This window comes from Staurois parvus, unplaced genomic scaffold (genome assembly GCF_062004578.1).
Source record: "Staurois parvus isolate SC_StPar_1 unplaced genomic scaffold, SC_StPar_1.0 ptg000229l, whole genome shotgun sequence".
Lineage (NCBI taxonomy): Eukaryota > Metazoa > Chordata > Amphibia > Anura > Ranidae > Staurois > Staurois parvus.
This window is the reverse complement of record NW_028318025.1, coordinates 101,871-114,438: the sequence shown is the minus strand read 5'-3', so window position 1 is coordinate 114,438 and position 12,568 is coordinate 101,871. Positions and strand designations below refer to the sequence as shown.

At 41.4% G+C, this 12,568-nt stretch overlaps 1 protein-coding gene across 2 annotated transcripts in view; it reads left to right on the top strand.

Annotated features, from left to right (window-relative positions):
• The window catches only part of HAPLN1 (hyaluronan and proteoglycan link protein 1), a 146,314-nt gene that overhangs the window by 89,520 nt on the left and 44,226 nt on the right, over positions 1-12,568 (top strand). Inside the window, exons 1-2 of one of the 2 annotated variants that reach the window (XM_089679624.1) lie at positions 4,846-4,925; positions 5,329-5,455. In XM_089679624.1, coding sequence (XP_089535750.1) covers positions 5,356-5,455 — 100 coding nt within the window. In that variant the 5' untranslated portion in view covers positions 4,846-4,925; positions 5,329-5,355. Of the gene's footprint in view, positions 1-4,845; positions 4,926-5,328; positions 5,456-12,568 lie in introns of those variants that run through there. The other variant, XM_089679623.1, reaches the window with a different exon arrangement.

Genomic DNA, 12,568 nt, shown 5'->3' with positions numbered 1-12,568 from the left:
TGAGAGAAGGAGAGAAGCGCCTCTAAGTGCAATATGACTCTTTATTTAGGAATATAGGTAGGAACACTCACATAGATAGGATAATTAGAAGCATCAAAAAATAGTGGTTTATTGGTGACCAACAGTAAGGTGGGTATCCATGTTGAAGAGCTGTCATCTGTGTGGGGTGTGTAGAGGTCAGCGTGCCGCTGGAGCAGCGTGGTGGCTGGAGGGGAACAGCTGTGAGGCCGGCCAGCGTGCACGTCCTCCCTCAGAGCTGGGTGGAATGCACGCTGGAACGCAGCAGCGGCGGCCTGGCCGTGATGACGTCAGATACCCAAGGTGCACTGCGACGCGTTTCGGAGCATGTGCTGGCCATGAAAGGCGGAAGTGCGCTCCTTTTTCAAGCAGCTGCTTCTCTCCTTCTCTCACCTACAGAGTCTGCTACAGTCTATTTGGAAGCCTTGCCCTCAGTGCTACACGGACCCCCACACTCATCTTCCTTATACAGCCATAGCTACCACCATTACCCCATACCAGGATCACCCAGGACTTCTAGCAGTGCTTGCGCTGATTACACCCCCTTCATTTCTTTTTACTTGCGAGTAAGTTTTGTGACCGGCTAGTAGGTCTGGACTCAAAATTTTAACCCCTGATCTAGATCATCACTCAAAATATGTAGCATTTTTTTAAAATTAAGCTCTATGAACTAAATTCAATGACCAAATTGGAAATTGGCCAAATTTTACCAACAGCGAATTGGGAGTTGGTCAATAGTGGAATTTGCATATTTGCGGTCAGTTCTACCAAAACTGCTATGCTCATCTCTACTAGGCAATCATAATTTATGAACTATACTGTATGTCATAGTGCCAGTATACTGGGGCTTGTAAAATGGAATTGTGTTGGTATTGCACCTTGCCTATCTACTATCTTAGTGCAACATATTCTCATGGAATATATAATTTTCTACTGCATGCATGTATTTCAAAAGAATAACATAATTTGCAGATCAGTTGCTTTTCTCATCATATTTATTTCCATGTTTTCCCAAGAACCACTTCTTGAAAGTGTTCACATTTGTGCTTAATTGCTCTAGTGAAATCCCTTTAGTAATTTACTTATAATTTTCCAAATAACATAGCCTATTTGTTCTTCATTTATATTTAATGTAGCTCATTAAGGTAAGGGTCACTGGGGCACCCAACAAGTAACAAATGTTTTAATTACCTGTTTTTAAAGGTGCATTGATTTACATGTTCTTGCAGTGTGCTCAATATGGATGAAGTATGGGTCAAGTTACCATTGTGATAAGGACACTAGAGACACTATCCTAAGATTAAAAATTGCATTAACAGAATGAATTAAGGTAAAAACCATTCAACCTTTACAGCCACTTTAATCACCAGTGTGTTTTTTTCCCCGCTATATAAAGGAAAAAATACCAAAAATGTTGAAAAGAGAAAACATTTTTCTTAGTTTCTGTTATAAAATGTTGCAAATGTAACGCTACCCCAGTAGTGGTACTAGCTGGTTCTCTCAATAAAGGTGCAGAAGCTGTCTGTCCACCCAAGCACCAGTCCAATTTTTCTGGATCCAATAAACAATTTAGGGGTTATCTTTTTGTTTATTTATTGCTTGAAGTAACCTAACTGGTGAGTAGCTAGGGATACTCCAAAGTGATTAATATTCATCAATGAGAGGAAAATCTACTCCTTCAGTAGACATGAATGTTGGACACTCTAAACCTCCACAGCTGAAGACCATGAGGTAACTTTCTGAACAGGCTAAGACCTCACAGCTGGAGACCATGCGGCAAGTTTATTGGCAGTCTAAGGCCTTAGAGCTGCAGTGGCAAACCTCTGATACCTGGTTACCTTGCACTTCTGCACAACTGCTGGTACCCAGTGCAGTCTCCTGAACACTACACAGTCACAGGGATCAGTGTAGGGTCTTTACTCACAAGTCCCCAGAACAGCTGCCAGCTTCCTCTGGACATGGTCCAATAAGTAAGACGGCATCTCTCCAGACCAGATCCCCTGTGGTGAGGTTCTGCAACCAGCTTCTAAGCAGATCCATTCAGGCCCTCAGCCCTGACACTGCTAAGGCCTCTAGAGCAGCTCTACAGTCTGTGGGCTGCCTGAGGGCAACAGTTCCTCTGGCTCAGGAACCCTCCTGGGATAAAGGAACCCAATTATCTAGTGCTTCAGCCTATTTATATCCATTTGAGCTCCATCTGGACACTTTTCTCCAGGGATTGGCTGGCGTACCTTCCTTCATTCATCTTCCACCTTAACACCAGCACTACCCTTGCTGCACAGGCTCTCTCACATTTAAGGGTTGCTCTTAACCACCATACCCTGCCTCCTGCCTAAGGATTGGCCAAGTTCCCTTAAACATGCAAGTCTAGGCCTCCTCCCCTCCTCCGGCTTTCTTCTAGTTTATCCAGTTTCTAGAAGGGTGGGAGGGCTCCAAAAGCCCTGACCTGTACAGCCTCCCAACCTGACCTGAAGTAACCTCACTGCCTCACTCCCTGCATGACTCATCCCAGGCTTCCAACAAGCCTCCGACTATCACACAAAAACCCTACCTAAACTAGAGGGCGCAACATTATTTAGTCTGTGTGAATATTATAAAGTCTACAAACTGTGGTACAAATATCTGAACATTGATTAATCCTGATGTACTGAAAATGCCAGGACAATACAAATATCCCCCAAATTATTCCTTATTTGAAAAGTAGACAGACCAAGGTATTTAGTGAAATGCATGGTGAGTTTTTTTAAGTTGTAATTTTTTGTCACAATTTTTTGGAAAATTAAAAAATTAACTATATGTTTTCATAAAGTTATGATTTTTAAGAAGTTGTTTCTCACAATTTAACCTAGGCATACTTACAATTACACCACAAAAAGCATTCTGCTACTCTCCTTTAGTATGAAGATTAATCTTTTTCAAAGACTAACCACTTAGAGAGACCCGAATTCCAAAGAACACATTCATGCCTTCTAGGAGCATAAACTTTGTAGATAATTTCTTGACTGCCCATCACATTTTTAGAGGCCCTGGAGCACCAAGACAGTGTAAAACCCCACAAAATGACTACAAAATCACTCCAGCAGTAGTTTCTGAAGTTGTTTGTTGGTTTTGGCTGGATTTTACATTTAGGTATGCTTCCTCTATGACCTCTATGCAGTTTCATCAATGTGTCCAGTGTTTTATTGTAGCAGTACACAAACATGAAAATTAGGCATCTTAGGGGTTGTAAAAACAGGCTTGCTGAGCTGTAGTTTTACTGCCACATATAGCCAGAGGGAGCTATACACATGCTGCAGTCACAGCAAACTCAACAAAACTTGTTGAGTTGACAGACTGTCAAACCCACCTTCCAAGCTCACACACTCGGGTCATTGGGGCCATGCCGCAGCTGTGAGTCCATTATCTGATTTGTGTTCAACTAGAGTAGTTGAAGATTTCTATTTGTATTCACATTATAACAGTGTATATAGATGTGTACTGCCAATGAGCTTATTCATTTATATTGTTATTACTCATTTATATTGTTATTGATATGTGCAACCAATAGAAAAGGATCAAATATCACTCCACAACACATTGGTATATAGCTCTGACAGTAATTTTAACAGCACTTAACAAATGGTAACTGATAATGTGAATTAGTAATTTCATATGGATTGATTAAAAGATCAAGGGCGTCACTGGAAACTTATCGGAGATGCAGAAATTGCTCATTGCTTAAGGAACCCCTAGCAACCTCTGGAGGAACCCTAGGGTTCCATTGGAGCCTGGTTGAAAAACCCTGGCCTAGGCACTCTAGGCACTGTATGCCCACATCCTTATCAACGTATATCTGCAGTGTGAGATCTATGGCACTGAGACCTGTGAAACTAGTCCCACCAGATCTGAAGTTAGACTTGGTTAATGTTTGGCTCACTGTTCACCTTGCTGGAGGCTCTGACAAGAGGAGTCAAAGTCCAAGGTGGCATCCCCACCCAGTGTAAAACAAGACATGGCAAGTCAGTAATAGGGAAAGGTCAGCAGCATGGGGACCACATGCAATACTGGTGATTAACCCTTTGTCCTCTTTCTGCATTTTAAGGCACTTTTGTTTTCTAGTTCAGTTCCTCTTTAAGTCCACTAAGTATAAAAAAAACAACAGTCAGACAGCAACTCTTTGGTAAAAACATTGTACAAAATAATTATTTTTACAATGCCTATCGGGCATCATTTAATCACGTTGGCAGTACATGCCATATCACCTAAGGGCTTAATCAAATTTTCTTTCATGTCAGCTTTGTTTCATAAGTATTAGTGGGCCATAGTTGGAAGGGGTGAATACATAAAAAAATAACCTTTAAGTACCACGTGGGAGTAAATTAGATTCATTATATTCAGTGTCCTGATAAGTTGTCATTAGATTAATTGCGTTCTCGAACTCATCTTTCTTTGCCAAGAAACAATGGAGAAAAAATTAAATTATTTAAATGCAGGCTGGCCAAAGCCATTTATTAGTTCATTATTTTTTTAAGCAGTTGGGAATATAAAAAATAAATTAGACACAAACTTGATCAGCTTAGCACTAAAAACGTTTCCAGTTATTTTTGAAATATTAGCTCATATTTATTATACTCTTAGCATAGGCTGCAGTCTCTGTAAGCTACCTTGTAAATTGTATATGTTTTAAAAACACATTATTATTCCATTTTATTCTCATTTGCCCAATTAATACCCAGTGGCTCCAGATCCCTCTGCAGTCTACTGAGCATCTCAGCTGCTTGCAGAGTCTGGCTGTGCACCTTAAATAAGCGTGTCAGCATTCTAGGTAGAAGTGAATTGAGAATCAATCTGTACAGCTGCAGTGCTAGTACTATTATGCTGTATAAACACATGGTTTTATACGCCGTAATATATGTCAGGTTAAAATGGTAAGTGCCACTGCGGTTAAACAGCTATTTTAAATAGTATTGACCTTTGCTCGGCCGAAAGATGTTTAATTTAATAGATGCAATCAATATTGCTGCTATGGTATGTGTAATTAAGCAGGATTTGATTGTTAACTACTTCATTAAAACATTCATGATGAGCAAAAGAAGACTTGTATGCACTATGTATATTATTATGTGTCACTTTACTATAGCTAATTGATGGTTTACCTCGTCATGTATCAGTTGCAGTAACTTCTCTAATGCAGAACAGGACAAGCAATGTTGTCAAGGATTTCCCCACTGATGGGAATGCTGGAACAAGTTAAGCAGCAGAAGCAGCACAGACGTTGAAGCTTTTCTACTTTTCACAAGCCTCTTTTTTCTATCTTATGATTTTTTTCAGTGAAGAAAATCCATTCGGTATCCGAAGATGAAGAGGGTACTTTTCCTGGTGCTAATCTCTTTCTGTTGGGCTGATCATCATGGCAGTAACTCCCCGGTGTACCACGACAGGATCATTCACGTCCATGGTAAGACTACGGCCAAAGTAAGGCACGTCAGTTTGTTTGTAGGCGTTTATGTGATATGCAATATGTTGCTGTTTGCATCCTTCTCTGTATCATATTATGCTGCATTGACCCTACCCCCCTTTAACCTCTCTTTACTTTTGCTAAGTTTGCTTTAGTATACACTGTCAGCAGTGTTAGCTGCATATGGCACAAGGGCAGCTTAGGTTTAACATTTATTTCCATCAGTATCTGTGATGTTGCTTTTATTCCTGATTAAGAAAAAGAGCAATTTAGTACCACTGCAGTGTCCTTCATGCTAAAGATAGGGGGGAATATTAATACCCTGGTATTTAAAAATGACTGCTTTATTTTCGGATGACAAAAGTGATGTGCTTACCTTAGCCGGAGGCTGTATTCTAAAATCCATAGCAATTTGGTATGAGCATTTTTGCTTTTTCCTTTACAGCATGCATCTGCAGCAGGATCTAATTCTGCAGTGCATGTCAGCTTTTCAGTGTTGGCATCCGTAGTTGAAAAGTCACAATGCCAGGAAAAATACAGGGCTTGCACATTGTTATTTTATTGCATGGAAATGTAGTTTACATATATTTATTTGATAAAAATACAATTACTGAATGTGGACAGGAGGCCTTTATTGTTCTTTAGCTGTAAAGGGTTACTCCACAAATGACACCAGGGCCATATAAAGACTGTAACATATTTTAATGACAGCTGTAAGTCTTGAAATGTGATGTGTGGGTCTCATTAATGTATCATATAAAATGGATTCACATGTTCACTGCTGCCAGATAGGCCGGGATGCTATGATTCTGTCTCATTGCCATACAGGCCCCTCTTACATAAATACTCATGACAACATTTTCCAATTTAAGAAAGTAACACCCACTGGCAAGCTTTGACTGCAGTGCATCCCAATATGTGAATTTGTTTTATAGTGAGATCCATGCAGAGCATCACTAATTAGCTCATTGCAGATTCCTTATTAAAAAGCAAATCTGGCATTTTGCCATTGGAGAGGCTGTGTAATTATTAGCATAGCGAAATATGAATATATTAGCAGTCTTTTTTTTTTGTGCATAGATTAAATATGAGGTATGAGGTTTGGATTCACTTATGCCATGGATTCAATGTGAATTCTCCAGGTTGGGATTTGTGGTCCTGGTGATTTCTTGTGAAGAATCAGCTGAGAAAAGTTTTTTAGACATAATTGCACTGCAAGGCCTTTAAACTATGGGCAGCAGGCTTAGAAGGACCAATGTGGGACTTTAGGATAAGCAATAAGATAAGGTCCACACCTCATCCATTCACAGAATGCCTTGTATTCTGTGATAAAAGTGCAGGAGTTTTTCTGAATGGAACAGGTGACTAGTGAATGACCCACTATGATCTGTGCACTACAGAGAGATCTGTAAATTTCAGTGTTGGAAGTTCGAGGTTTACTGTACTGTACGGGCTCATTGAAAATAAAAGTTTTCCCTAACACAGCAGCAGCCACATGTACCACACTTCATTGGTGGTAATTTATTTTTACAGTTTCCAAAAATTATTTTTGGCTGGAGTTCAAATTTAAATATTATTAACCATTTGCCCAGTCAGCCAATTCTGACATTTCTCATACAATTGAAAATCAGCACTTTTTTACTAGAAAATGACTTAGAGCCCTCAAACATTATATGTTATCTGAAAGCAAGTGTACATCTTCAGGAAAAAATACACTTTAATGACTTTTAGTGCACATAAACACAAATTAATACTCAAACTTTGGTAAAGTACAAAAGATGATGTTACGCAGAATAAATAGATACCAAACATGACATGCTTTAAAATTGCGCATGCCCATGGAATGGTGAAAACTATGGTGTATTATTGCTATAACATAGCTGGACAGTGGCGGATCCACTTTGTTGAAAGATCTGGGGCCTATTAGACCCTAATCCCTCCTCTGCCTGCCAAAACAACCAAACAAACCGAGATCAGCATGATTGGTCTTTTCACTAGCTGGTAATAGCCAGTAAAAAAAACTGAAGCTGGAGGTGATAAAATCCTCATCACTTCTGGTTTCTTACATCCCTGAAGAAAGTTCTTCACAATGTTCATCGTCCTTCTGATGCGATGGGTGGAACTGGAGAGCCCAGGAAAGGTAGCAGGTGGTGGTGGGGGCCATTCCAATCTCTGTAAAAGTGATTATATAGTTGCACAGATCACTTTTACATAAAAGAGCATTGCCGGCACTTAAAAAATATTACACCAGGATCATGGCTACAGCTGCCGCCATGGTCTTAGTATAACCACTTTCCTACAAGGATGTACACTGCTCAAAAATTAAAGGAACACTTTTTAATCAGAGTATAGCATGAAGTCAGTTAAACTCCTGGGATATTGATCTGGCCACTTAAGTAGCAGAGTGTTAATCAGTTTCAGCTGCTTTGGTATTAATGAAATGCACAACACGTGCACTAGATGAGCAACAATGAGCCAACCACCAAAACAGGAATGGTTTTACAGGTGGAGGCCACTGACATTTTTTTCCCTACTCATCTTTTCTGTTTTTCACTAGTTTTGCATTTGACTAGGGTCAGTGTCACTAATGATAGCATAAGGCGACACCTGGACCCTACAGAGGTTTCACATTCAGTCCAACTCCTCCAGGATGTCACATCAATACATGCCATTGCCAGATTTGCTGTGTCTCCCAGCACAGTCTCAAGAGCATTGAGGAGATTCCAGGAGACAGGCAGTTACTCTAGGAGAGCTGGACAGGGCCGTAGAAGGTCCTTAACCCATCAGCAGGACTGGTATCTGCTCCTTTGTGCAAGGAGGAACAGGATGAGCACTGCCAGAGCCCTACAAAATGACCTCCAGCAGGCCACTGGTGTAAATGTCTCTGACCAAACAATCAGAAGCAGACTTCATGAGGGTGGCCTGAGGACCTGAGGTCCTCTAGTGGGCCCTGTGCTCACTGCCCAGCACCATAGAGCTCGATTGGCATTTGCCATTGAACACTAGAATTGGCAGGTCCACCACTGGGACCCTGTGCTTTTCACAGATGAGAGCAGGTTCACCCTGAGCACGTGACAGACGTGAAAGGGTCTGCAGAAGCTGTGGAGTATGTTATGCTGCCTGTAACATTGTTCAATATGACCATTTTGGTGGTGGGTCAGTGATGGTTTGGGGAGAAATATCCATGGAGGGATGCATAGACCTCTACAGGCTAGATACCCTGACTGCTATTAGGTTTCGGGATAAAATTATTGGACCCACTGTTAGACCCTACGCTGGTGTAATGGGTCCTGGGTTCCTTCTGGTGCACGACAATGCCCAGCCTCATGTGGCGAGAGTATGAAGGCAGTTCCTGGAGGATGAAGGAATTGATACCACAGAACAGCCCCCATGCTTGCCTGACCTAAATCTAATTGTCCATCCGACAATGCCAGGTTGCACCTCAGACTGTCCAGGAGCTCAGTAATGTCCTGGTCTATATCTGAGAGGAAATACCGCAGGACCACATCCTGCATCTCATTAGGAGCATGCCCTGACGTTGTCAGGCATACATACAAGCACGTGGGGACCATATAAACTACTGAGTACCATTTTGAGTAGCCTGCTGCATAATTTTTTTAACTTTGATTTTCACGGTGTCTTTGAATTCAGTCCTCTGTAGGTTGATAATTTTCATTTCCATCAAACAATGGGGCATCCTTACATTCCTAACACATTACCCAGTCCATATCAGTATAGATATCCAGCATGATATTTTTCCCCAATGAGATCTGATGTGTTTTCTAAGTGTTCCTTTAATTTTTTTGGAGCAGTGTATATACATTATACATACACTGGTCAGGAAAGGAACAAAGAGAGAGAAGTTACAAAGAGAAGTACAACACCAGTGACTCTAATAAATCAAGCTGCAGTAAAATGCAGACTACTCTTATTAAGCTATATTGAATGTTAACACAGTTGCAGTGTTGACTAGATAACATTACTACCTCACTGGTTTTCCTCATTGTCTGGAATTTCTGGTCAATAGCTCTATATCTGAGTCTGAAATGGTGCATAATATAAAAGATTATGATAGAAAGTAAAGTATCTATGTACACACACTGTATATACACTATATTGCCAAACGTTTTGGGACGCCTGCCTTTACACGCACATGAACTTTATAAGCATTCCACTCTTAGTCTGTACGGTTCGATATTGAGTTGGCCCATTCTTTGCAGCTATGACAGCTTCAACTCTTCTTGGAAGGCTGTTCACAAGGTTTAGGAGTGTGTCTATGGAAATGTTTGACCATTCTTCCAGAAGCGCAATTGTGAGGTCAAGCACTGATGTTAGGCAAGAAGGCCTAGCTCACAGTCTCCACTCTATATCATCCCAACGGTGTTCTGTTGGGTTGAGGTCAGGACTCTGTGCAGGCCAGTCAAGTTCCTCCAACCCTATAATCCCCCCTCCACCAAACTTTACACTTGGCACAAACTTTACACTTGGCACAAGTATCATTCTCCTGGCAACCGCCAAACCCAAATATGTCCATCGGATTGTCAAAGAGAGAAGTGTGATTAGTCACTCCAGAGAACACATCTGCACTGTCCTAGAGTCCAGTGGTGGTGTGCTTTACACCACTGCATCCAACGCTTTGCATTGCACTTGGTGATGTAAGGCTTGGATGCAGCTGCTTGGCCATGGAAACCCATTCCATGAACCCATTCCTCTCTATGCACTGTTTTGCTAATTTGATGGCCACAAGAAGTTGGAGGTCTTTAACTATTGACTCTGCATACAATTGGCGACTTCTATGCAGTATGCGCTTCAGCATGCACTGACCCGTTCTGTCATTTTACATGGCCTACCACTTCGTGGCTTAGTTGCTGTTGTTCCCAGTTGCTTCCACTTTGCTATTGTAGCACTACTCCCTTAAGGGTTGCTTAGTAATTTTTGGGTTTCCTGTCAATTTGAACCTCTTGTTGAAAGCCCAACCTCTGCTGACACCACCGTGCTCTTGTGACCAGAGTATTCAGCCCCCCTGAGTCAATACTTTGTAGAACCACCTTCCGCTGCAATTACAGCTGCAAGTCTTTTTGGGGATGTCTCTACTAGTTTGCACATCTAGAGAGGGACATTTTTGTCCATTCTTCTTTGCAGAATAGCTCAAACTCTGTCAGATTGAATAGAGAGCATGTGTAAACAGCGATTTTCAAGTTTTGCTACAGATTCTCAATTGAATTTAGGTCCGGACCTTGACTGGGCCATTCTAACACATGAATATGCTTTGATCTAAACCATTCCATTGTAGCTCTGGCTGTATGTTTAGGGTCGTTGTCCTTCTGGAAGGTGAACCTCCACCCCACTCTCAAGTCTTTTGCAGACTCTAACAGGTTTTTTTCTAATATATACAAAAAGTGCAGCGCATAAAACAAATACAATGAATATGTCACAAGTGTAAATGACAATAAATATAAATCCCTGACTGCCCTGCTCACAAGCTGAGTCCTTCTGTTCAGCATACAAGTTCCAGAGGGCTGTTCTGGCCATGTGAGTGACCCGGAATGGCAGGCCACCGCCATCTAATGTCCATCTTAATGTATTGCATGTAATCACATTTCAATGGGTTATATTATAATGCCACTAACAGTTGACCGTGGAATATTTAATAGCAAGGAAATTCCACATATGGACTTATTGCACAAGGGGCAACCATGCTTGAATTCACTGAGCTCCTGAGAGTGACCCATTCTTTCACAAATGTTTATAGAAGCAGTCTGCATGCCTAGGTGCTTGATTTTCTACACCTGTGGCCATGGAGGTGATTGGAACACCTGAATCCAATGATTTTGAGGGTTGTCCCAATACTTATGGCAATATAGTGTATACATATATTATGATCCAAGTATTAAGAACCAATCAAATAACTAATGAAAAAATCTAGCTGCCCTAACACAGTGTTTCTCAACCTGCTGCCTTCAAGGAACCCTTGACAAAAACTCTGAGATCTCTGAGGAACCCATAAAATAATTTTCAGATTTACAGCTCACAAAATGTCAGTGTGATCGGCGAGCTGTTGATATAGCAATAATAATTTTTTGAAATAGCAATTAAAAAAAGAATAAATATTAAAACTTACTTCCTCAATGTAAAACTTGGGCTGGCTTTGTTCTACACAGATGCTCAATTCTGGGTCAAACTTGGGTTATGGACACACAAATTTTATCTTCAACTGAAATTAAACAGGGGGTCACCAGGTCAGAGTACAGGGTTGTCACCAGGGCAGAGCACAGGATTCTCCAGATCAGGGCACAAGTGGTTACCAGAGCAGAGCATAGTGGATTCACCAGGGCAGAGCACAGTGGGAATCACCAGGTTACAGCACAGGAGTATCACCAGGTCAGGGCACAGGGGAATCGCCAGGTCAGAGTACAGGGGAATTACCAGGTCAGGGTACAGGTGGGTCACCAAGTAAGGGCACAGGGGAGTAACCATTTTAAGGCACAAGGGGTCACCAGGGCAGAGCATAGGGGAGTTAGGGGGTCAGAGCACAGTGGGTCAGCAGGGCGCAGCACAAGGGGGTCACCAGGTTAGGATACAAGAGAGTCGCCCAATCAGGGCACAGGGGGGTCATCAGGTCAGAGCACAGGGGATTCACCAGGTCAGGACACCAAGGTATGTAGTACTGTTTAATTTCATCCACATACATAGCTGTCAATCATGAATATAAGACATAATAACAATGACTGCAAACAATGGAAATGCACATAGTGCATATAATAGCAAAGTCCCACAAGTGGATTCCCATCATTATTTGAAGTTGCCTATAATGTTATAATACCCCAATCAGAAATATCAAACTTAATAACAAATGTTCATAGCGGAAACCAACATGGAAAACACATACTCATACATATTCTATGCTAGCATGGTAAATGTAGCTAGTGGGACCTGGAAGGTAAGGAAATGACCTGATATAAACCAATCTGAAAATATTATGCAATGCTTCTGGTTCTGACAGCAGCTATGTGTCTCAACCATTAGAAAACACCCAGGTTGAGAATGGGTCAGTGGCACACCACACATAGGCCAAGTGCATGGCAAGTTATTAAAGAGACACTAAACAATATC